Source organism: Chrysemys picta, chromosome 15 (assembly GCF_011386835.1).
Source record: "Chrysemys picta bellii isolate R12L10 chromosome 15, ASM1138683v2, whole genome shotgun sequence".
In the NCBI taxonomy this organism is placed as follows: Eukaryota; Metazoa; Chordata; order Testudines; family Emydidae; genus Chrysemys; species Chrysemys picta.
In genome coordinates, this window is record NC_088805.1 from 30,401,004 (window position 1) to 30,423,940 (window position 22,937).

Consider the following 22,937-nt stretch of genomic DNA (forward strand, 5'->3'; position numbering starts at 1 on the left):
TTGTACACGTTCTACTGCTAGACACGTTGTTCCCAAAGACCGGGTTTTCAGATAATTTATATAGCAGCAAAGGGAACATCCTAAGGGAACTCAGGCTCTGTGTTTGCCAAATTCTACATATAGCAGAGATGATAGGCAGAGTTGCTGCACCTACACCTAAAATAGACGTTGGCACTTCAGTCTCTCATTTCTTTTCACCTTGGTACATCACTGGAAACATTAGCTTGTGAAAAGGTCTGACTCTTGTTAAATTGCACCTGCTGTACAGATTGCACACGGGGCTGCCAGGAGGTTACAAGGCCTTGGGGTGGGGTATATCCTGTGCAGAACTAGGGCTATCATCAGCAAGGTGTTGTGCAATGAGTTGGCTTGCTCCAGCCTGGTCTCTCCTCCCTCAGTTTGGTCTGGTCAGGGTCCAGATCAGGAGGCATAAGATGCAGGAAAGGTACCTTTTGGCCACCCAGTGGCCAAGAGAAAATGCCCCCAACTCAAAAGACCAGAGAGTGCTCAAAGGAGAGCTGTGTCCAGCATTCAGCATCACAGTGCGAAGTCCCCTCAGAACCCAGTTCTGCTGCCTTGTCTACAAATATGGGGCCCTTCCCAGTGGTTGCCATGGTAATGTGTAACCCCATTAGGAGTGTGGGGCTCTTCTCACCGTAACACTGTCAGGCTGCAGACTGCCAAGCCTAGCCCATTGGGTTTCATTCTTCACGTACATCTTCCCAGTGTGGGCCAGAGTCTCCTGAGTCACCATTTACCTCCTTTCGCTTAACAGTAGAAAATCTCAGAGCCACCAGCTCCCATCCCACCCAACACAGCTTGTTCAGGATGCTGTTAGGCTTGTGCCACTTGACGAATGCAGGGCCGGTTGCTTTAAGGAGGATGCACCAGAAAATTTGAAAGGCATGTGGCCATGGTCCTTCCCCCTTCTCTGCCTCTTTTAAAGGCCTATCCATGACAGTCACATGTCCCAGGTGGTGGTGAGCAGCTGGATGTAATAAAAGATGCTTTTGATGGAACATTCCCTTTGAAGAGTGAGGAGGTCTGAAAATAGGCCTGGGAGCTAGGAACTTCAGCTTTGACATTGACTCCCTCCGTTCCTCTGGACAAGTCATTTTACTTTTACGAGTGCCCCGTTTGTACAGTACGGGGTGGTTGTGAGCTATAATTCATAAGGGAGAGATTTTCAAATGGACATTAGGTGCTCAACTCCAACTGACTGTCAATCACAATCACAAGGGTAAGATCACAAGATTTAAAAAAAATGAAAAAGTTTACAACTGGTTAATGTGAATCCTAATGATCTGTGATAGCACTTCAACAGAAACTATCCAATGAAACAGTCATCTGCTCAATTTCACTTAGTGTCAATAGGAGAGCTTAAGGACCAGATTCTGTTCTTCCTCAGACTGGTGTAACTAACTCAGTTGACTTCAGAAGAGTTACATCAATGTAAATCTGCAATAACAAATCATCATATAGCCCTAAGTAAACGTTGGGTTTATCAGAGCTTAAAGCACACGGGAGCTATTACTCTTCATTGCTTGAGATGACAAATGTGCTCCTAAATTGGCTATTAAAAATATTAACAGAGCTGATTAGGTGTGTGATTCTATTTGCAGTCTAATGGCTTAAAGGCTAGATTCTAATATTTGTGCCTGCTAAAGGTCAGATCTAAATGTGCCCACACATGATGCTTCTCCTGTTAGTGATGGGATTGACAAGGTCGGAAGTGCTAATTTAACAGAAACACTCCAGATCTTCATTCCATGTTTCCAGTATTTTAGCTCTATCAGTTTGTAACTAAAATTTGATGAATTGCCACAATTCTAGGGCCTGGACAAACAGCAAGTTCTGAAATGTATAACGTGAAATTACCTAGTTGGCTAAATATTATTGCTAGTGGGCAAGTGACCATTAAAAACACAATCCCAGCTGGCACAATTTGGAACCTGTGTAATTGAGATAATTTGTTCATTTCAGTGTATACAAAGCATCAGTACTTAAACTCTAGGCTCTGTTAACAGTCTCAACAGAGTCCCAGGACTGAACAGAACTGGAGATTTTCCTTCCTACATCAGGGTTGAGGCACATAAGCAGGGGAATTGGGGTGGAAGTTTGCACTGCCACGGTCCACCTTGTACCTGCTCTGTAGACGAAAGCTCCCAATCTCCTGGGGCTGCCAATCAGCACTGTTTGCCTCTCAGTTCTCCACAACAATTACACCCTGTCATGAAGCAAAGCCAGAAGTAGGTCAAAGGTCAATAAATATGTCCCCTGGGAACAAAGGAGGGTCATATTGCGCTGGAAGAAGTGATGTGAGAGCCTCAGAAATGGCCTGAGAGTCCAGTAAGTTCAGAGAAACCTCCAAAAGCTTAACCTCCTGCCCACGCCCAGACACTACTGTCACAACCCAGTCCCATTCTGTAGCTATTGCTCACTCCTACACCAACAGATAATGTCTCCTTCCAGATGGATTGTGGCTTCACTGTAGCTGCACACAGGTTACAGAGTGCTTGAAGCCCATTGGTCATTTTGACCCAGACATGAAGGAAATTCCATCTGTGAATTACCGGACATCAGAAGGAGAATAAATCATTTTAGGGTTAAAGGGACAGTGTCAGGTCAAATATGGCCTGAAATTTTATAAAAATAATCATTTGCAAAATCTAAAGCCAGTACATTTCCATCAAATACAATCTGAATGGGAAGGTTTAACAAATAAACATTCCTTTGCAGTGTATGCGGCACTGAGGACAAGACAGTGGAACCTGCTAGAAAGTTACTACAGACAAACTGACAGTCTATTCTCATTGCGCAAGCTACGTGCATTTCAAAAAGTAAACAAAGATCTTAAATAATGAAAAGTAAATCAAGTCTTTAAAGCCCTTTCAGTTTTAATAAGCTATGGGTTATTTATAAAGGAGTTAAGAAAACGTGTAATTTTTCACCTGGCAGTATCCCTTCAAGTGTGAAACAAATACACAATTAAGGGTCTAATTTTTAGAACCCACAGATCCAACTGAAATCAGTGGGAGTTTCAGATGTCTAGGATGTCTAAAAATCAGGACACAAATATCCTGTGAAACTACTGACCCTTCATAACAGCTGCAGTTATCAAGGTCCCATAATGGATTACACATCTAGGGCAGCAAAAGCATCATTACTGTAAAAACTATTAATTTATTCAACATAAAATATCAAGTGTGGAATCAAACTATCCAATGTTGCATTATTAACATAGGAACAAAAAGAATATTGTACAACAAGCTCAATATACACAAAGTTTTTTAAACATTAAAATGTATCCAGCTTAGAAACTGTACATTCAAACACAAGATAACATTCAGTGTTCTTTCAGCAAGCATTTAGGAATACTAAATCACTCGTCAAAGCATGCTTGGAGAATTACATTCCCCACAACAGCTCTGCACATTAATTAACTGGACAGTTAACATATCTGTGAGCCCCAGAATTCTGTTTGCTCCTAAGTTTAATTCAAAAGGATCTCATTTTATTTTTTAAAATGAACTAGCTATATTAATTCCTTCCCCAGTGAAAAATACACAACAGTGTTTAAAACAGAATCTTTGGAAGCTTAATTATATACATTAATAATGTTGCCATATTAACAAAATATGACGTGACTATTTATAGGCTATAGTGCATTAACCCAAATGTTAGTCAGCTTTTCTCAATGGACATGCTGGAACGTCCTTCTCCATTATTAACAACATCATTCAGGGACACTCACTCACTTCAGCTGCTTAAGGGCCAGATCCTGCTCCCACTCAAGTCAGTAGCAAAACTCCTATTGACTTCAGTGACACAGATTCAGCTCTTAAGGGCCTGATCCTGTCCCCTTTTACCTGGAGTCTGATTCAAAGCACATGGGAGTCAGTAGAAAGCCTCCTACTGACTTTAATGAGCTTTCCATCAGGCCTTTGGTAGGGACCGCTGTTCTTGACTGAAGGCCTATGAATTATAGTTACCTCAGCAGGGCCGATCCTGGTATTTTTATAACAAGGTACATTTTTCAATGCAGCATTTATATAAAACGAAAAGCAAAAATGCCTCTAAATGGCTTTTTATAATATTGTAAATGTCATATGTTAAACAGGTACCAGCTTCTCAACAGGATTAAAAGCCTTTGCATAGCCTATAAATATCTATAAAAATGAAATATTTTATTGGAAGTGTGTGTATATAAATACACACATACACACACACACACACACACACTTCACATAAAACTCTCTGAATGCACATTTTGAAGGCCATTGCAATGTCACATCTTCAAACTGTTGAATGCTGACTCAAAAATCAAAGCAGTGTGTGCATATGATCGTTTGAAAGGCAGAAGTCGATTTTTAAGTAGAGGAGGAGCTCAATAGCAAGCTAAAAGGCTCATTAGCTAGCCTGTTAACACAGCAATCCTGTGAGCCTGTAGGTTTCATGCATATGTTCTCTCCTCTAACACATACTTACAATGAATCGAGTTTTCAAAAGTCTCCAGTTCTGGGCATCCAACTAACTGCCAGTGCAACTAACTGCAAGCACAAATGATAGAAGTTGGATGTCTAACCCTGCTTCCCATCAGGTAGGGATCTAAATTCTATCATTTGTGCTTGCAACTGGTTACAGGTACCAAATTACAGACCAGGCTCAGGCCCTATCTAGTCTTTTCATTGTAAGGTTCAGGGACCACCTTACACAGCTGTGCTCATGAATCCAAAAGCTAATACGAGTTGCACTCTGGCTATCTGAATGTTACAATATGCAATCTAAAACCATTCAGGGCTTGTTTCTCCCCTCAGAAACATGCTGTATATCTTGTGTGCATTACCCCAGGTGAGTGCCGCAGGTAAACAAGCAGGTGTGCCACATGAGTTTGAGGGCAGCACTGAGCCACTTGCATAATACACGAGGGAGGGATATCCAGTTAGAATCTGAATGGCGAGGAGATGAGAAGGAACTATTCCCATTGTCTGCTAATTAAGAGTACTTTCTGTTCACCTTTAGCGGTTCTCAAACTGTGGGTCGGGACCACAAAGTGGGCTGCAACCCCATTTTAATGGGGTGGCCAAGGCTGACAGACTTACTGGGGCCTGGGGCTGAAGCCCGAACCCCACTGCCCAGGGCCAAAGCCCGAGCCCCACCGCCCAGGGCCAAAGCCAAAGCCCAAGGGCTTCAGCCCTTGGTGGCAGGGCTCAAGTTACAGGCCCCTTGCCTGGGGATGTAGCCCTTGGGCTTCAGCTTGGCCCCCCCGCCCGGAGTGGTGGGGCTTGGGCGAATTCAGGCATCGGTCCCCCTTCCTGGGGTCTTGTAGTAATTTTTGTTGTCAGAAGGGGGTCATGGTGCAAGGAAGTTTGAGAACCCCTGCTTTAGATTGATTGGAACTTTTAGCATATTGGAGAGTCAACACTGAATACAGAACTAATAGACAGGCAGAGATACTCATACCAATGTAAAGTGTTAGTACTAGAAATGGACAACATTCTCCTATGCCATCAAACATGTAAAGCTGGATATCTCTGAACTGAATTACATTTTAAATGAAAATGTAACATTCACCTGTTCAGACCAGCCCGCTATTTCTGGAGTGCTTCATTGTAAACACCATCTTTTAATGCTAGGTGACTATATAGACTTTGGGTCCCTTGTCAGTCTTACACCTCCTGCACCATAAGATGCCTCCATGCAGAATGCCACCAATTGATTTGGCCATTCCTGGTAGTTTGGAGATCTTCAAATTCCTTCAAGGAATTTCCCATATATAATTTCATATAATGGTATAAGTTAAACAGCCTAGTATATCTTGGAGAGTTATACTGTGCAATAGCTCTGCATTTCTGTAAGTGAAAGTTGAATGTAGATTGTGTTCTCTTATTTTGCACACATTGGCAGACACAATGAACTATTCCAGCCCCAGAGAAAAGGACTTTATAGGGAACGGCTTGGTCCACCATGTAGTTAAAATATGGTCTTGTGCAAATCCATAGCATGCACAACACTATATTTCTGTGAAATGACTGACCACACATATTATTGAAAATGTATTGCTTCCCATGGCCTAGTGACTAGAATTAAGTACCTTCAGTTACATCTGATAGTGTATTCCATAGGCTGGATTTCTGGAAAAATACCAAGACCCATGGATGATAACTGTCTGATTTTGTTACACATTTCTTTGCTTTACATCCATCAAGTTTTGAAATCTGAATCCCCATTTACGGACAGATTCCTTACAAACCAAAAGGCTATATAGATAGTACATATGAATTGAGTTGTCCTCACCTGAACTATACCACTCCCTGTGGTGAGGGAAAGAACTGCATCGACTACATCAAAATTGCTGGGGGAGAGTCAATCTTCTGCTGATGACACTGGTATAACTCTTCCTAGGACGACTTCTCATTTAAGATGTGATGCCAATTACATTCCTTCATAACTTGCCATTACATTCCATGTACAACTGGCAGCTACTCTCGAGTTCTGCCCAGCTGACAGAGAACCTGCTCCTGTTGGGAGACCCATGAAGGCAGTTCCATCGGAAGTGCTACAAGCAGCTGTTCAGATTAAGACATGTGTGTCATAGGCATTGGCTACATCACTATGGGAACGTACTTATGCAAATTGAACAGAAACATACCTGGACCCATGCAGTAAACCACAGCGTGCATCTCCACACACACAGAGACATCAGGACAGCTGAAGCAGTCTTCACCAATGCAACAGACAGAGGGCTCAATGCTTCTGGCAATGTTAGAAAAGTTAAATTCTGTTCCAAACTGCTAGAATTTACATTTCTCATATAGTGTCCTATCTCTGCATCCAACAGCACTCTTCACAGACTCAAACTACTCTGCCTTGAGGAAAGCAAACACTCAAGATACGTGCCAAACAACCTTCTCAGTGCCTGGTAATTTCCAAGGAACAGAACTTATAGGCAAGGGAACTGGAAAGCATTGGTTGGTTTGCTGTTACAACATGTTGTTGTTGATGACTAAAAAGTGCAAGGCAGGCATCTCATTTAAAAACCCTATTCTGTAGTGTATGGAACCCACCGTGTGTTATGCCAGGTACACAGTAAATATTAATCTTTTGCTTTTAGGCATCAAAAGTACTGTTTTTTTTTAATTTTACAGCTGATACTGAATTGCATTCAGTTAGCTATTTGCTTGACACAGGACATTTTAAGCTCAGTATCTGACCATGCAAGCACAACAGACTATTAAAAAAGCCCTTCTCTCTGAACTTCAAATGACATCCTGATCAAATGTCTCTCGTTACACAAGTAAATTTTTATGAGTGTGAGCAAAGAGTAGTAAAGACACAATTTGCTTAGGTCCAAATCAAAAGTTCCTGCATTTTAACACCTGACATTGGCAGTGACTGCACGGTCGGCTTTATACGCTTGGTTTTTAAAAATACAATTCTTGCTTGTTTCATCCTTCCTTGCAAGGGGCCGGGGGGGCTCATGTCCTATCATTCCTGTGATCCAGAATTTGACCTGGTGACTCCCATGTTGTGGGATCCTCTCCCAACCATCTCTTGTCCCCATTCTCTGTGGCTGGACTCCTGCAGACCACGCCCTTTTGTTTCAATGGGCAAAAAACAGGAAGCCACGGCTGCCAACAGGCAGCATCCACTGTAAACCACCAGAGTTAAATAGACTGAAGATTCCAGCATCACCTAGGGGAAAGTAAGTGAAAAGGTAAGAAAAGATTAACTGAATCCACTGCAAAAGAAAACAAAAATTTTGAGACTGGAGTAGAAATGTTAACTCCTTTAAGGGAAAACATCACTTTTTAAAAGCCACTATATTACATACTTTTCTTTCTTTTTAGATAATACTTATCCCTTAAATGCACACAAAATACCTTGGATTAAGATTCACATCACCCATCTGAGGTAGGCTAATGTTATCCTTACTTCATAGATAGGGAAACCGTGGCAGAGAAATTAAGTGACTTGCCCAAGTCCAGTGTCAGAGCTAGGACTTCCTGGCTCCCAGTCCTGTAGTTGGGCCACTAGGCTACCCTCTCTCTAAGGAGTCTCATGAAAGTGATTTGCAACCATACAAATAAAATGAGGATCAGAAAATAGCTTCTCAGACTTCATGTACTGACCCATTTGTCAGTTCTCTCACTTTTACTGTCTCCCTCCCTTTTCAATGGGTCCTTCAGTCTCTTCCTTCTCTAACAAGTCCTGATGCACTGGAATGAAAACCCCAATCCCTGCTTTGGGAAGGTTCAGCTTCTGAACTTCGTGGCTCAGATCCATTGCTAACAGAAATATATGTCAGTGTCTGGAACTCATCAATAGTCTCTACTTCAATCACCCCCTGTGGCTGCTTATTCCATTTGTTTTTGTTATTGCCCTTTGAATGAAGAAATCTTGCCTGAGCTCCCTGCTGATTCTGATCCTCTGGCTAGTGTGAAAAATGCCTCTTTATGGACTTTAATATTACATCACTTTAAAGTCTCCGATATTCCACTTCAGCTTAGAAAAGAGACAACTAAGGGGGAAATGATAGCGGTCTATAAAATCATGAATAGTGTGGAGAAAGTGAATAGGGAAGTGCTGTTTACCCTTTCCCATAACATAAGAACGAGGGATCTCCTAATGAAATCAATAGGCTGCAGGTTTAAAACAACAAAAGGAAGTACTTCTTCACACAATGCACAGTCAAGCTGTGGAACTCATTGCCAGGGTATATTGTGAAGGCCTGAAGTATAACTGGGTTCAAAAAAGAATTAAATAAGTTCATGGAAGATAGGTCCATCAATGGCTATTAGCCAAGAAAGTCAAGGATGCAACCCCATGCCCTCAGAGTCCCTAAACTTCTAACTGACAGACACTGAGCCTGGATGATGGGATGGATCACTCGAAATTGCCCTGTTCTGTTCATTCCCTCTGAAGCATCTGGCAGCGGCCACTGTCAGAAGACAGGATACTGGGCTAGATGGGCCGTTGGTCTGACCCAGTATGGCTGTTCCTATGTTCTTATGAGAAATGGATCATCTCTCTTAAGGTTCAAAGATCAGAAAAAAGTTGAGGCTTGTTACCATCTTGGTTGCCCTGCACACACCCTCTCCAATGCAACAATCCCCTTTCAGTGGTATGGTGACTACTACTACAGATGGAATCCACTTCAGGCTCTGTGCCACTCTGAGAATCTGCATCCCTTGGGATAGCATGGGAAGAGGTCGGCCACCCAAGTGTGGGTTTTTGAGTGCATTATGCCTGTGGAGACTCAAGAAGGTGCAGTGCTCCTGGCATGCAGTGAGGAGAGCAGACATCTAGCACAGATCTCCAGTCAATTCCCAATGTGTAGAGATAATGGGGCAATGGCCAGGCCCTACCCTTGTAGCCTACATCCCCCTGAGTTACTGATCACTATGAGCAGTGTTAATGTCATGTATGGTCTCTACTGTGTGGGAGCAATGGTGGGAAAAGGGCACTACATTAGGGGCTAACTTGGTTTGGCTTCAGGTACCCCCACTGCCTCAGTTTCCCTTCCTCCCCAGTTAGTCAGACCTCTCCCTGTGGATATTTTCACAATAATCCTCCCCTTCAGCAGTCTGATTCATTAACATAAAGTTCAAAGCACCACAAGTCTTCCACGCAGCCTTCTGTGAGGGCACGGCCCTTGGTGCAGGGTTCTTAGTCCTGTTCCTGCTGAGGCTTGTTCCCCTCACCTTTCTTAGCCAGCTTCTGCTCCCTGCAGGTTTGCACTCCCCAAGCCACCTGCATGGAACCACTAACACAGCCCCTTTACTCTTTGAGACTCTCCCACAACTGACCTCAGACTGTCCTTCCATCCCCCAGCAGGCCTGATTCCTACTCACATGCTCCCATCATGTGACCCCTGGATTGAAAGGTAAATCAGTCACAGGAGAGGCTGAGTCCAGCTCTCCCTTAAAGGGCTAGCTCACCCTCTGACAGGCACCAACATACTTCCTCCACTCCAACATACTTGGGTGAGGACAGGGCCGGTGCAAGGAAGTTTTGCGCCCTAGGCGAAACTTCCATCTTGCGCCCCCCCCGAGCCCTGCAGCAGCTCCCCACCCACCCTCTGCCCTGAGGCGCCCCCCCCACCAGCTCCGCCCCTCGCCCTGAGGCGTTCCCCCCCGCCCCCGTGCCAGCTCCTCCCCCCAGGGAGCCATGTGGCAGCTCCCCACCCCAGCTCACGTCTGCTCTGCCTCCTCCCCGAGCACGGCACCGCCGCTCTAATTCTCCTCCCCTCCCAGGCTTGTGGCGCCAAACAGCTGGTTAGCGCCGCAAGCCTGGGAGGTGGGAGACGTTGAGCAGCGACGGCGTGTTCGGGGAGGAGGTGTAGCAGAGGTGAGCTGGGGTGGGGAGCCCTGCGGTAGCTCCCCCCCATACCCTGAGGTACCCCCACGGCAGTTCCCCACCCCCTCAGCCCGGGGAGCCGTGCGGCAGCTCCGCACCCCAGCTCACCTCTGCTCCGCCTCCTCCCCGAGCACGCCGCCCCCGCTCTAATTCTCCTCTCCTCCCAGGCTTGCTGCACCAAACAGCTGATTGGCGCTGCAAGCCTGGGAGGCGGAAGAAGTGGCGCGGCGACTGCATGCTCGGGAAGGGGGCGTAGGAACGCTGTAAAAAAAAATTGGGGGCACTGCTTTTTGGCGCCCCCAAATCTTGGCGCCCTAGGCAACGCTTAGTTTGCCTTAATGGTAGCACCGGCCCTGGGCAAGGACTGCCATCAACTGGCCCTTAATACAGAAAGGCTGTTTTCTCCATCGCATTCCTGTGCTACTAAAATGTTCGGAAGAGAGGGAGTTTTACCTGTGCAATAAATGGAGTTATTAAGGCTCCCACTCTGGCCATTCCACTGCATGTTCCTAGGCCCAGAGCACGAGTAGCTGTTGGGTAAACCTGTAGACAAAGCATCACCACGTTAACCCCAGGATACAGCTCTCTTCCTACCTTACACCGCTTGACCAAAGAGCGATACTACATGTAAGTTCTGTCAGGTCTAGAACACTCAGACAACATAATGGCTCAAGACATTGTAGCCTGTATAAGGCCTATAATGAGAAGATCATAAAATTCAACTGTCCCACCAGGGCCTCATTCCCATTAAAGCTTCTTGTTACAAAAATGACCTTACTCACCTCAGGAGTGTAAACATAAGCAGCCTGAAATCCTCCTGAAATGAAAGCTCTTGCGATGAAGAGCAGCACAGTAAGAACATTTCTGTGAGAATAAGGAGAGCAGGGGTTGGACTGTTCAGTACAGTTTTTATTTGAATGTAGAGACAAGTAGCAATTAAAAAAAGATGCTAAATTTTATTAGCTAGATCCATGTTGTTTTTATTGACCCTCCTCCGTTTTTCTGGACCTTTAATACAAGGACAGTTCAAAAAAATCTGTGATCACTACAGACACCTGGGCTTTTCTAAGAGTCTGCATTTCGACAGAACACTATTAACAGCCAGTGACCAGTGAAGTAAATTACATGTACTAGTCCCAGCCTAAAGATATTCGGATGAGGAAAATATGCACTAAATAATTGACCTTACACTAGTCTGACACTGAGATAACTCAGCTGGAGTACAATTGGAGTAAATGAGATCAGAATCAGGCTGTGGGTTTCCTGTGTAAAGGTGTGAAATTGGACACACTTGGTTATTTATTCATATTCTTAGGATTTATTATTATTTATACAGTGCCCGAAAATGTTCTAGGAGCTCTCTCTACACAAGACAGTCCAGCAACAACTAAGATGCCATTTCTGTGCCCCCTCCCACCCCAGCTCCAGAGTGACAGGAAGTACAAAATATTCCAAAAGGTTTAACACTCGTAATCAGAGGCAGATTTTCCAAAGAGCTCAGCACACTGAGTCAATGGTGGGCACTCAGCTCCTGTGAAAATCTGGCCATAAGTGTCACAATGGAAGATGCCGGGTACTGTGCACTTTGGAAAATCTGGCCTCTGGGTCAAAAATTTAGCCCTGAGCTCTTTGGAAAATTGGGCCCTAACTGGCTGCAATGCTAAAATACAGGTTCCTTCCATCAGTGCAGTAATTTCCAGATTCTTAGGTCAAATGTACCAATTTTCCAGGCCAAGACCTCAACTTCACTAGTCAGTGCCCATCGCCTGCCCTGTAATTGCACATTCTAATCCATAACACATCTTAGACTGCTCTGAACCCCAGTCTCACAGTTAAAGGCCCAGCTCTGCTGCAAATTGGCACGAGTAACTGAATGGGAGGCAGGTACACAGCAGTGGAGCGCAGCCCAGAGGTTCATCATTCATTTGGCAAGTGGATAACTAGATAACTAATTGCAAAACTAGAGGTACCAGCATTACTACATGTATTGGTAGTTGAGACCCACTGCACAAGACTTGATTTAGAACTTTTTTCAGAGAGCTATTTCCTACTTTGATGTCAACTACTATCCCCTTTGGTGTATTCTGAACACAGGACTTTGGAGAAGACAGGCTTTCTCCCCTCCCGCTTCTCTTATTTTTCTTCTAAACACTCTGTAGAGAAAAGCCTAACTTTTCTTTTGAAATCTTTTCACAAATTAACTTGGTCAATTCTTGGCTCTTAAAACCATCACTTTCAACCTATTGTCCCATATGGAAGAGTAAATGGATCAGGCTTTAGTTTTCACTTTGTGCTGCGTACCTTCCAACGCAGAGAAATAACAGAAGACTACAAAACGAGAAGACAAAAAAGGACAGCGCCATGGTTTTTTTACGGCCTATCCGATCAATAATCCAGAGGGTCACCAGAACACCTGTATGGGAAGAGAAATTGATTGGCCCACATCTGTAGAATGAGTTCAGATCGAGCTGCAGCATCCAGCAATTACCACACAATGTTATTTGGCTTTGTAATTTATTTCCTTTTTGTGTGACTCTGTTGCAAGTGAAAGGAGCCAGATTGGCAATCCAAGGGAAGGGGTTTCCCTACGGACAAAACATGTACAACACAGGCACTGGAGCTGCACTCACACCAGAGCTGGATTTGTCACTGAGATTTTAATCCAGAGCAGTGATAATATCCTGAATCACTGCCTTGTGATAGGCCATCTCAAGCCGATTAGTACCTAGGGATGTAGTCATAAGTCTAATGGAACAATATTCATATTGCTACCATATGTCACCTATCTTTCTTGCTCTATTGTCACACTGCTCATTTAAATAATTGTGACTTTAAAAGTCATGGCTCTGATGGTGTACAAGGCTGGGAAGGTCCAACACTGAGTAACCATCCCCAGGATCCTTTACAAATAATTCTGGAAAGCCAACGCCTGGATGAAAGTTTATATGACTCTGTTGCTTCAACAGAAATTCATTGGATGATAAAATCCTACTGAATTGTTACTCTTCCTCAGAATACATGGCCTGCAGTTTGGACTGGAGCCATAACCAGATTGGCCACTGTGGCTTCTCAAGACACTTTCCAGAGACTGCTTCTGCAGTAAGCCTCTGTGAGAGGTTAGATCACAGAACCCCCCCCCCCTTGGGAGCTGCCACCTGCTCTGCTCCTGCTTTCCCTGCCAGCTCGGGACCCCAGCACCCTGTCTTGCTGAGCCAGACACGCCCGTTTGGTCCAGCACAGACCCAGGGTCTGAATTACTTGCCCCAAAGCCGCAGATGGGCGTGTCTGGCTCAGCAAGACAGGGTGCTGGGGTCCCGAGCTGGCAGAGAAAGCAGGGGCAGAAGTAGGCCTGGCACATCGGTTGGCAGTTTCCAAGGGGGGTTCTGTGATCTAACCCGTCACAGCCTCCATGCAGTGATGCACTGGCACTTATACGGTCACTTACCTGGGAACTCCGATAAAGTGGTCCAGAGCAGATCAGTGTAGTCTTCCTCTGTCAGATACTCACAGGCCAGGCTGCATTTTGCTTTAACTGCTTTCCTTCTACTGGAAACTGTGGGAGGAGAAAGAAGAAGCATTTGTGATATTTTAAGGAATCTCTTCTCTGCTGATTCTCCCATACACCTGCTGTGCTTTTGTGATTCTGTAAACTTGCTGCTGAAACCAGTGGAGTGGATGTGGCTGGAATTCAGCAGCACAGCAGGTGCACTTTACCTGAATGTATTGTACCCAGAACACCTAGCCAAAGCCAAACAGTTCCTAAGCAGTCTTGCTTCTAGTAGGATACAACCCTGACCTGAAGACTGATGATTTACACTATTTTTTAAAATCAGAACAGGCTTCTGTGATCTCAGGCTAGTGATGTCGCCTTCTGTGTCTCAGTAACCCCACCTGTAAAATGGGGATAACAATACCTTACCTACACCACAGACCTACGTTTTAACCACTAGACCACAGTGTCTCCCAATAACTACCCACATTTTTCTAGTATCCAAAGTTGGATTTCTCATTCTACTCCCAGGCTGCTAGACAAGCTCTGAATTGATACCTTCTCATAGCAATACCCATCCCCTTTGTATAATTTCCCAACCGGCAGGGTGTGTTCCATAATTGAGTGTGTTCAGAATACAGTAACACTCTCCCTAGGGGAATCTAATTTTCAAGGAGTTTTAAAGCTCTTCTTTATACAGTTAAAACACTGACAATAACACAACAAACTGCAACAGAAAAGATGCTGAATTTCTACGCAATATCTTTCCCCCAGCAGTTCTTTACGTTTCAAGCACCCAGAAGCCCTATGGCAGCTGGCAATTTTCGATTTCAGACCTAATTAGGCCCGGCAGTGGCAAATCTGGAAAGTCACATTTATGGAATCACTCTTTATTCAAGAAGAATAAACACTTGCCTCTAATAAGCCCCCTTTGCAGGCTCCACTGCTACTTCACAACTTGGATGTGGCCACCACAGAACCCCTAGGCCTCAAGCAGCAAGCAGGGTACGGGAGCTGATTTATGTTCAAAATTAACAAACTCGTAACAAGGTTTCCTAAAGTGTGTGCTAGAAATTGTGACCCTTTCCAAGTCTTCAGCAGAAGCTGGTCCAATAAAAGGAATCCCACCTTTTTTCTCTCATCTACAGGGCATATTTAGAAAGAAGAGAAGGGCTAATACTCACTGCTGCAGACATCCCCTGCTTGAAAGAGCTCTGTAGTTAATAAAACTAACCCATAATAAGAAAAGGCATTGGAAAACCTGCGAGGAAGGAAATGAGAGAGGACGTCTGAGATGGTCAGACATATAAGATAAGCAATGTGAAGCAAAATGGAACCGAACGGAAGTGAGGACTTCCATTAAATACTCTCTGAAAGTACGGTTCCTACTTCCATCCAGAAAATGAATAGGCCACTGGATCTTGAGTGAATGTTATTTGGTGGTTTAAGAAATTACAGTGTAATGCAGGTTTGAGGGGAGTGGGATTTGCTCCATTTTAGTGATATTGTAAATGCATCCATTGAAAAACATACATAAGCATGCTAGCACTGAACAGTTTATATCTCCTCTTACCATATAAACCAAAGCAACAATGTTGTCCATCTAAACTGGGGTGTGAAAAGGTCCCTCATTTTCCCCCGGTCTTCCTGTTTTGAAACAAACAAAAATACAACTATTTGATTTGGTTTCTATTTAAAATTGATTTCAGGCCATAAAGAGTCAGAGGAAACTTGATTGCATAGAATGACATGCTTCTGCTCTTATGTCAGGCCATCTGATATACATTACACAGCTTAGGGCCAGATATTCAGTTGCTGTTCAGGCCTCTTCATGCACATGAGCAGGGTAAAGGAGCCACAATCTGGTCGCAGCTGCCAAGTTAAGAATTCTCCTGCCAGAGGGAATTTTCAGCTGGTGTAAAGTCATCAGAGCTGGCTCATACCACCCCAGCACATGGGGGAGGGGGGGAGAGAGTGTCAGCATAGAGAGCGTGTAGGACACAGCTCTATTATGCCAATTCACAGGTGGTGTATGATCTCTTAGGGATGACAGCTAGTAGCTGCTGTAAATTAGAACAGCCTCTAGGTAGCTCTAATTTAGGTTGGGGCTGAGGCCAAGGCAGCTTGAGAGTCAAGGGGCTGTAAGCAGCTCCTTGATGACTCTCCTCCCCATCTCCTGTGCAGGATGGATCTTGGAGCAGGAGGGCATCTGACCCATATTCTTGTGGTTTAGAAAAAACATTTTGCAATCCTACCCTGAAAACCAAACCTCTAAAGCAAGCAAAGCATTACTGCACTTCTCAGCAGGAGAATTTTGGCTGGCCCAAGAATTTCTGAAGGACAAAGAAGCAAGCCAGCCTATGCAGAACTACCCCAAAGTTTGGGGGTGCTCTGGGATTTGGGGTTGTCCGACACAGAGATGGGGGCTAGCTGCAAAATTCAGATTCGACTTGGAACCCAAAATTCCACATACAGTTCTGAGGTGTTCAGATCTGGGGTTCTGATTTGGGCCCTTCAGTATTCTCATGGTCTGAGTCTCAGTATAAAGAGGCCTAAAAGTGAGTATAAATGTAATTTATGCCCATTTTACAGCCCCTTTACACTGCCACCATTTTTAGCATAAATCAGAATGATGCCCTTAGTGTAAATCCCCATTAATTTAGCACATGTGATCACTTCTCATTAGTGTTTATTACTGGTTGAGATGCCAAAATTAAACTTAACACAGATTACTTGTGAAAGTAGCACAGTTTCTATTATATCCAGTATTGTTAATATGTCTGTTTCCTGTACTCACCTGTCTGGAAATGATTAATTTTCCCAAAGGCATTGGAGCTCCATTTTCTGCTGCTATCCGCTTCAAAGTGGCAATAGCCTTTTCTTGGTTTCCAGATAATACATCATATCTTGCACTTTCTGGCAGCCACTATGAAAGCAAAGCAAAGCAGAGCAGAGCAGATCAGACACAATATTGTCAACGACAGGACAATAACTGACTGGGGCAGATGTGAGTAGTCTCATTAATTGCAATGAGATGAGAAGGCTTACACAACCAGCCCTTGATGAATTACAGATTTGTCTTTCTGCCTATGAAGTGTCAATTTCTCCAACAGACTTTAAGAAATTCCAGATATCACTTCCATCTTATCATCAGGCATCCATCCCTAAACCTATCCCGCAAGAGGTCTCCTTCCATTACTTGCTTTTTATTCTTGAAAGATTTGACTATATCTTTGGAATTTTTTGGTGTTACATTCACAGCAGGAATGGTAAAATGGTCAATTAGTTAGCAGGAGTCTGAAGATATTCAAAAATGTCCATTTTTAAAGGGTTTTTTTTTCCAATACATAAGATTTTAAACACCTGTGTAATTATCTGGAGAGATTCCTGAAAAAAAGACAATGGCTAAAAAATAACAGCAGCCGAATAGTCAAATGATGACTCAGACAGGAGCGTATATATAGCTTGTAAGGGAATGGGTTGCTATCACATATACTTTCATCGAACAGGGTACACAAGTTCAAGTGTCCCAAATATGTGAATCTGTTTAAGAATCTGACCTGTAATAAATAGATAGCATATTATGCTGAGGTTGCCATGAGCTCTGAGAGGTTTTAATTAACCACAGATTAGATGGAAGCTGTGACTTGCAGTAAAATTATTTAAGAGTCCCAAAATGAATCAGAAAATAACTGATTTTAATAAGAGGGAGAGGTTGATCCCACTGAATTTGACTGAAACTGCATGAGTAAATTAGTGAGAGAATCCCAGTTCTGATTGGTTTCACAGTACTCCAAACGACCAGCATTCTACAGTATCAGATTACAAGCATTACATCATCAGAACAACTCTCATTGAGAAGCCTACTATTACTAGCTGTTGAAACAGCATCATTTGAAGCAGTATCATTTACATCATAATTTCAGTTTTATTAACAGGGTACCATCAGGAAACTCATTGCTGTCATGATTCCACTCCATCAAGATCCATATTAACTAGACTTTTATAGTGAAATGTGAGATTTGCTGCACAAACATCTCTCTTGTAAAGAATACCTACAAAACATAAGATGGCAAACAGCAAGAGTGGAACAGCAGAAAGAATGAGCAGCCAACGCCAGCCAAGAGTGGGCATCACAAACACTGCAAGGAGGACTTCAAATACAGTCCCAATGGCCCAAAAGACCTGCAAAAGCGAAAAGGAAATGGTCACCAAGGGGGATAAAATCATTCTGAGATGCATGGCTGATAACAGCACAGAAACTAAAAAGGAGAAGGACCATCTCTATTAATGCACTCTTCAACCTGAAGTTCTACAATCATAGAATCATAGGGTGAGAAGGGATTGCAAGGGTCATCCAGTCTACCCCCTGCCACAATACAGCATTTGTTGTTGTAAACTCTGTACTGTAGCGACTGGTGGTGAATCAGGGATGAGACATGTACAATGTGCACAGATGTAAGCCAAGAGAAATCCAGCCATTTGTGAATGAAATTTTGTCTCATGCTCCACGAGCCCAGCTCTGAAAACGTATTATCAATGTTCTCTGGAAAGCCATGTTTAAATGTAGATGAATAAACTGGTATTAGAGGCAGCTTCTTATCTAAAATAGCCTCATATTTCATATATATATTTCATATACTATAGTGGTATACATTTTGTTTTCAGACTTTGTCCATAACTCTCCCTATGTTCCAAGCATTTCATAAGTCCATATTCCATTCTAAAACTCAGGTGACTGAAAACTTTGGCTAAGGAGAAAAAAAAGGTTTCATATGATGGGATATTTTCTGCTACTCATGTTGGTGGTTTCAAACAGTTAAATTTCACCTTCAGCAAGATCGAGGTGCCGTATACATTTGTTACAGCAGAATTGCAGACAGGTAAATAATGAGTCAGATTTAATTTGTGGTTGATGGGCCAAATTCTGCTCCGATTTACAGGTGCTGCCTCAATGATGTCACTTGACAGTAGATTTTGGCCACATATATTTCACATCGCCTACAGTTTCCTCAAAACAGCTGCAAACTCCTTATGGTGTGAATGATTAAGATGATTCTAGATCCCCTTCAGTAGATACCCAGACATGATAAACTACCTTAGGATAATAATAATCTATCTCTAAATATAATTCTTATAAACTGCTGTGAGATCTAGAGTCCTGTTCTCCTTATATAGGAACAACTATCAAAACCAACAGGAGTTTTGCCTGCAAATGAAGGAAGGAATTGAGACTCTTATTAGTAAGGCCAGAGCTGGGACACTGTCGTGAAACCCACCCAGGTCCATCTGATATTTTCTTCCCTTTGATTTTTAGTTCCCTCAAGGACTAATTTCCTTTTTCTGTTAACTAACTAGTCAATGCTTAGGATAAATTTCCGATTCCACTGGGTAATTACATGGATCCAGAATGCTCAGAATTAGCCAGACCAAGAAAAGGGTAAAAGACTACCAGCACCATGAAAGAGAGTTGCTCATCTACTGAACTCTACTTAGTGAAGGTCAGGCAATGAAAGCTAATTCTAGGCAGCAATTATATTGGAAGATTAATTTTGTTTAAAGGCTATTTGAATTCAGGGAGGACAAGATTTCACAGCCCTTTCAAAGCCACTGAATGAAGATCAAATAACAGCTCTCTCAACAGTAACACCTGGCTGCCTTCAATCATCAATGAAACAGTCATGCTTTTTTTCCATCTTAACACTTTATGGGTTACATTCAGCTCTCTCTGACACTGGTATAGAGAGCTGAATTCAGCCATCTATTTGTTATAGCCGCTTTTGAATTTTCTAAGGTCAGTGGGATTAAATGGACACAACTGAAAGCAGAATTTGGCCCTCTAAGTCTAAGGACCAAGTACAGTTGGCTACACCGCTTACCTCTATTAATAAAATGCATTTTGCTCTAGCTTTCATTGGAAGGAATTCAGCATATAAGGTTACTCTGTAAAGACAAACATTGAGAAAAATGTCATGTTAGCACACTGAGCTATACTCAGGCATTTGATTGGTTTCCTGTTAAAACTGCCAAACCACAGTGACAACATAAAAACCCTTCCCAGCCCACACAGCAGCAGTATTACAGACACCGGATCAGAGTCTTCTCTCATTTACACCAGAACAATCTCATTTACTTTCATATGGATTGCAGCAGTGTAATGGAGGAGAGAATTTAATCCTCTCTGTGGCTTTGCAACCTTGGACTCAAACCTGCTAGATCTAGCAGACCTTGATGTGTATTTGCTCAGAGCTCTGGTCTGCACAGGCATTCACACAGTGGGATTCAATGCATAACTCCTACAGTTGCTGGGCAGGGTACTTCCCCAGGGCTTAACAATTGGCTAGGAGAATTTCACTGCTGATCACTCATCTCTGCTAGGTTTCAGTCCTCCAGGAGATGAAAACCCCGAGGCTGTGATTGTTATTGCTCGTATAAAATCATTTGCACTCTTTTACTAAGCAGGAATTTTTAAAAATTGACTTGATTCTCTGCAATGCCTTTGTACCCCATTGTGCCAAAGAGCAATATATTTGAATTGCACAGTTGTTGTCTGAGTGTTTCCTGAGGATTAATGCAAGGGACAGAAGCCAATCAAAGGTTTGTCCTGTCTGTTTCAAACAGTCTGTTAGGAAGGACTTGTATTTCTCTGCTCCTACCATATTTGCATTCCATTGAGTTGCCAGGCCCTGTTTCTGCTTCTGAAACACCTTTAGGGTCCAATCCTGCTACCTTTGAAGTCAATGGCAAAACTCCTACTGATTTCAGAGGTGCAGGTCTGAGCTCTCAGTGACTTCACAGAGCTCAGTTAATCAGTGGATAATGCTGCAAATATCAAATATTAAATCAGTGATTAAAAAACAGGAGGAAATAGAGTCATGTGTAATGAAATGCAGAGTTTTCCCCATACAATGTAATAGAGTACAGTGATTACAGTTGTGTGTGGGTTGTTCTTTTCAGGGGAATGCGCTGCATCTCCTACTTTTGTATCTATCGGATGATGTGAATGCTAATAATTATGTCCTACTCAGTGTCACATAGTATCTCATAGTAAGATTCCCTGGGAGGCCACTGATTCCTATATACAGCTCCTGCATATGCAGATAAATGTGCTCCTACATGTAATATGTTAATTTAAAATTGTACAAAGCATTATTTTAAACAGCATCTTTCATAAAAACTCTGTCCCAAAATACATTACAGAATGCAATAATACAATCACGACTCTACAGACTAAATCACTCTACAGAAATTCTGCCTCTCATATGCAATATTGTAGCTTGCCCAAGACTATTAAAAAAACCCCATCTCTTTCTGCCACGTTGAGTACATTTCTCCTTTTGCCAATCAGACCACTCAGAATTAGAGCCAGGGACAGGGGCTCAGGAGATCTGGGTTCTATTCGGACTTCTGTAGCTGGCTCACTTTGTGACCCTGGGCAAGTCATGTGCCTTACTTTCGTCTTCGGTAAAATGGCATTAATTTAGACTTATCCGTTAATAAATGTTTGCAGTGCCAAGCATTAACTCTGATGTTTTGCTTCTTTTGCTCTTCTGCCCCATTCTAGTAATGCATATTGGGAGTTGTGTGGCACAATCTGGCTCACACTTAATAAACGTGGCACATTAATGACTTTCCTAGTTTACACACATTCTGTTCTTATTAGCAGTCTTACTGGAGGGAGGCTAAAGAGCAATGGAAATATACTAATAGTGTTACAGAAGCCTCTCAGAGCTGTGGTTCCTTTATCTGGATTTGTGGGAATGGCACTAGAAAAGCTGCAGCCATCGCAGGATATTGACTCATCTCATAAACAAATCCATGAGCCATCAATCGAAGTCCAGCTCCTCTGGCACTGAAATAGCACCTCTCGTGGTGCAACACATCAATTATTAATGAGAATACAGTAAATGGGAAGGGGAGAGTAAACGGCTACACTCATTCCCTTCCATTTACAACTAAAAGCCTACAGCAGGGATCAGCAGGGGCATTCCCCCTGAAAATCTGGAGAGCCCCTTCCTAAGTGAGGGGAGCCTCAAAGTCATGGAGTTATGTTCTGATTCTCTGTTCTGACCAGAGATGGGCCCCATCCATGAAGCTATTCAAACTGTTCCAAGTTGTACGCTGTTTGGATTTGGAATCCCAGTTTGGATCCATTACACAGATGGGCCTGAGGCTCAAAGTTTAGGCTCAGATTTGGATAGGAATCCAGAGTTTCACAAAGTTCAAGGGGGCTCCAGGTTGGCCCTACCTCTAATTAGTAGTATTTATGTCATGACCTGGTATGATCACAATTCAGCATCATCACTTATTGACTGAATTTTATCATACAAACATGGAAATGCAATGTCAAGCCATTGCTATGAGGTTATTTTGCATCTCTTTGAGAGTTTCACACTATCTGTTCTCTCTTCTCTGCTGCTGCAAGAGTGGGATACTAGTGCCTTTTATCTTCACCCCACTTCCTGGACACTTGAAGGGCCAGAGAAGGATCCTGTCTGTTCTGCTCTGTCTGCTTGTAGGAGGCAGAACTCCAGTGATTATCGCTCCACTTGCTCTGTGTAAAAGCACCAAAATAAGCGGCTGATCTAACTCACTGACTGCTTTAAAGTCTCATGCTCTAGATCCACAGACTGAACATCAATGGCTAATTGCCTTAGTTTAGTACAAGAAAATCCAATAGAACTTATAAGTATGTAATGCCTCTGCCCAGAAATACTGTGCATTTCAAAAGTCTGGCTAGAGTTTAATACATCCATGCTAACATCTTTAGAGGAACTTAGGTTCAGAAGGCCCCTACACAGAGTGACATACACAATTCCACAGGAGCATTGATTTCTATGTTAAGAAAAATGGAAAAGGGAGTATTTTGAAATGTGAATATTTACTTACGACTGAGGTACCCCTCCAATTCCAAAGCCCACCAGTCCCCTGAGCACAAGGATCCAACTGTATACTGGTGCAAAACCACTGAGGATCCCATAGTACAGGGTCCAGAACACGCTGATCTTTAGCCCCTGCATTTAACGAACAACAGAAAAAGGATGATGCTGTAACACAGATTAGAAAATTATAGACTAATGCCCAGATC

The 22,937-nt window shown here is 43.1% G+C and overlaps 1 protein-coding gene across 2 annotated transcripts in view; it reads right to left on the minus strand.

Moving 5' to 3' along the window:
• Positions 1-3,163: 3,163 nt before the first annotated feature.
• SVOP (SV2 related protein) overlaps positions 3,164-22,937 on the minus strand; it is a 34,166-nt gene continuing 14,392 nt past the window's right edge. Inside the window, exons 6-17 of one of the 2 annotated variants that reach the window (XR_010592911.1) lie at positions 22,739-22,863; positions 19,729-19,792; positions 17,909-18,034; positions 16,647-16,775; positions 15,423-15,496; positions 15,034-15,110; positions 13,805-13,912; positions 12,661-12,772; positions 11,142-11,223; positions 10,813-10,902; positions 7,215-7,695; positions 3,164-4,550 (exon numbers count right to left, since the gene is read on the minus strand). Coding sequence is in view for 1 of the 2 variants with exons in the window: in XM_024101458.3 (XP_023957226.1) it covers positions 7,489-7,695; positions 10,813-10,902; positions 11,142-11,223; positions 12,661-12,772; positions 13,805-13,912; positions 15,034-15,110; positions 15,423-15,496; positions 16,647-16,775; positions 17,909-18,034; positions 19,729-19,792; positions 22,739-22,863 (1,194 nt within the window). In the remaining variant the exon portion in view is untranslated. Of the gene's footprint in view, positions 7,696-10,812; positions 10,903-11,141; positions 11,224-12,660; positions 12,773-13,804; positions 13,913-15,033; positions 15,111-15,422; positions 15,497-16,646; positions 16,776-17,908; positions 18,035-19,728; positions 19,793-22,738; positions 22,864-22,937 lie in introns of both variants that reach the window. The other variant, XM_024101458.3, reaches the window with a different exon arrangement.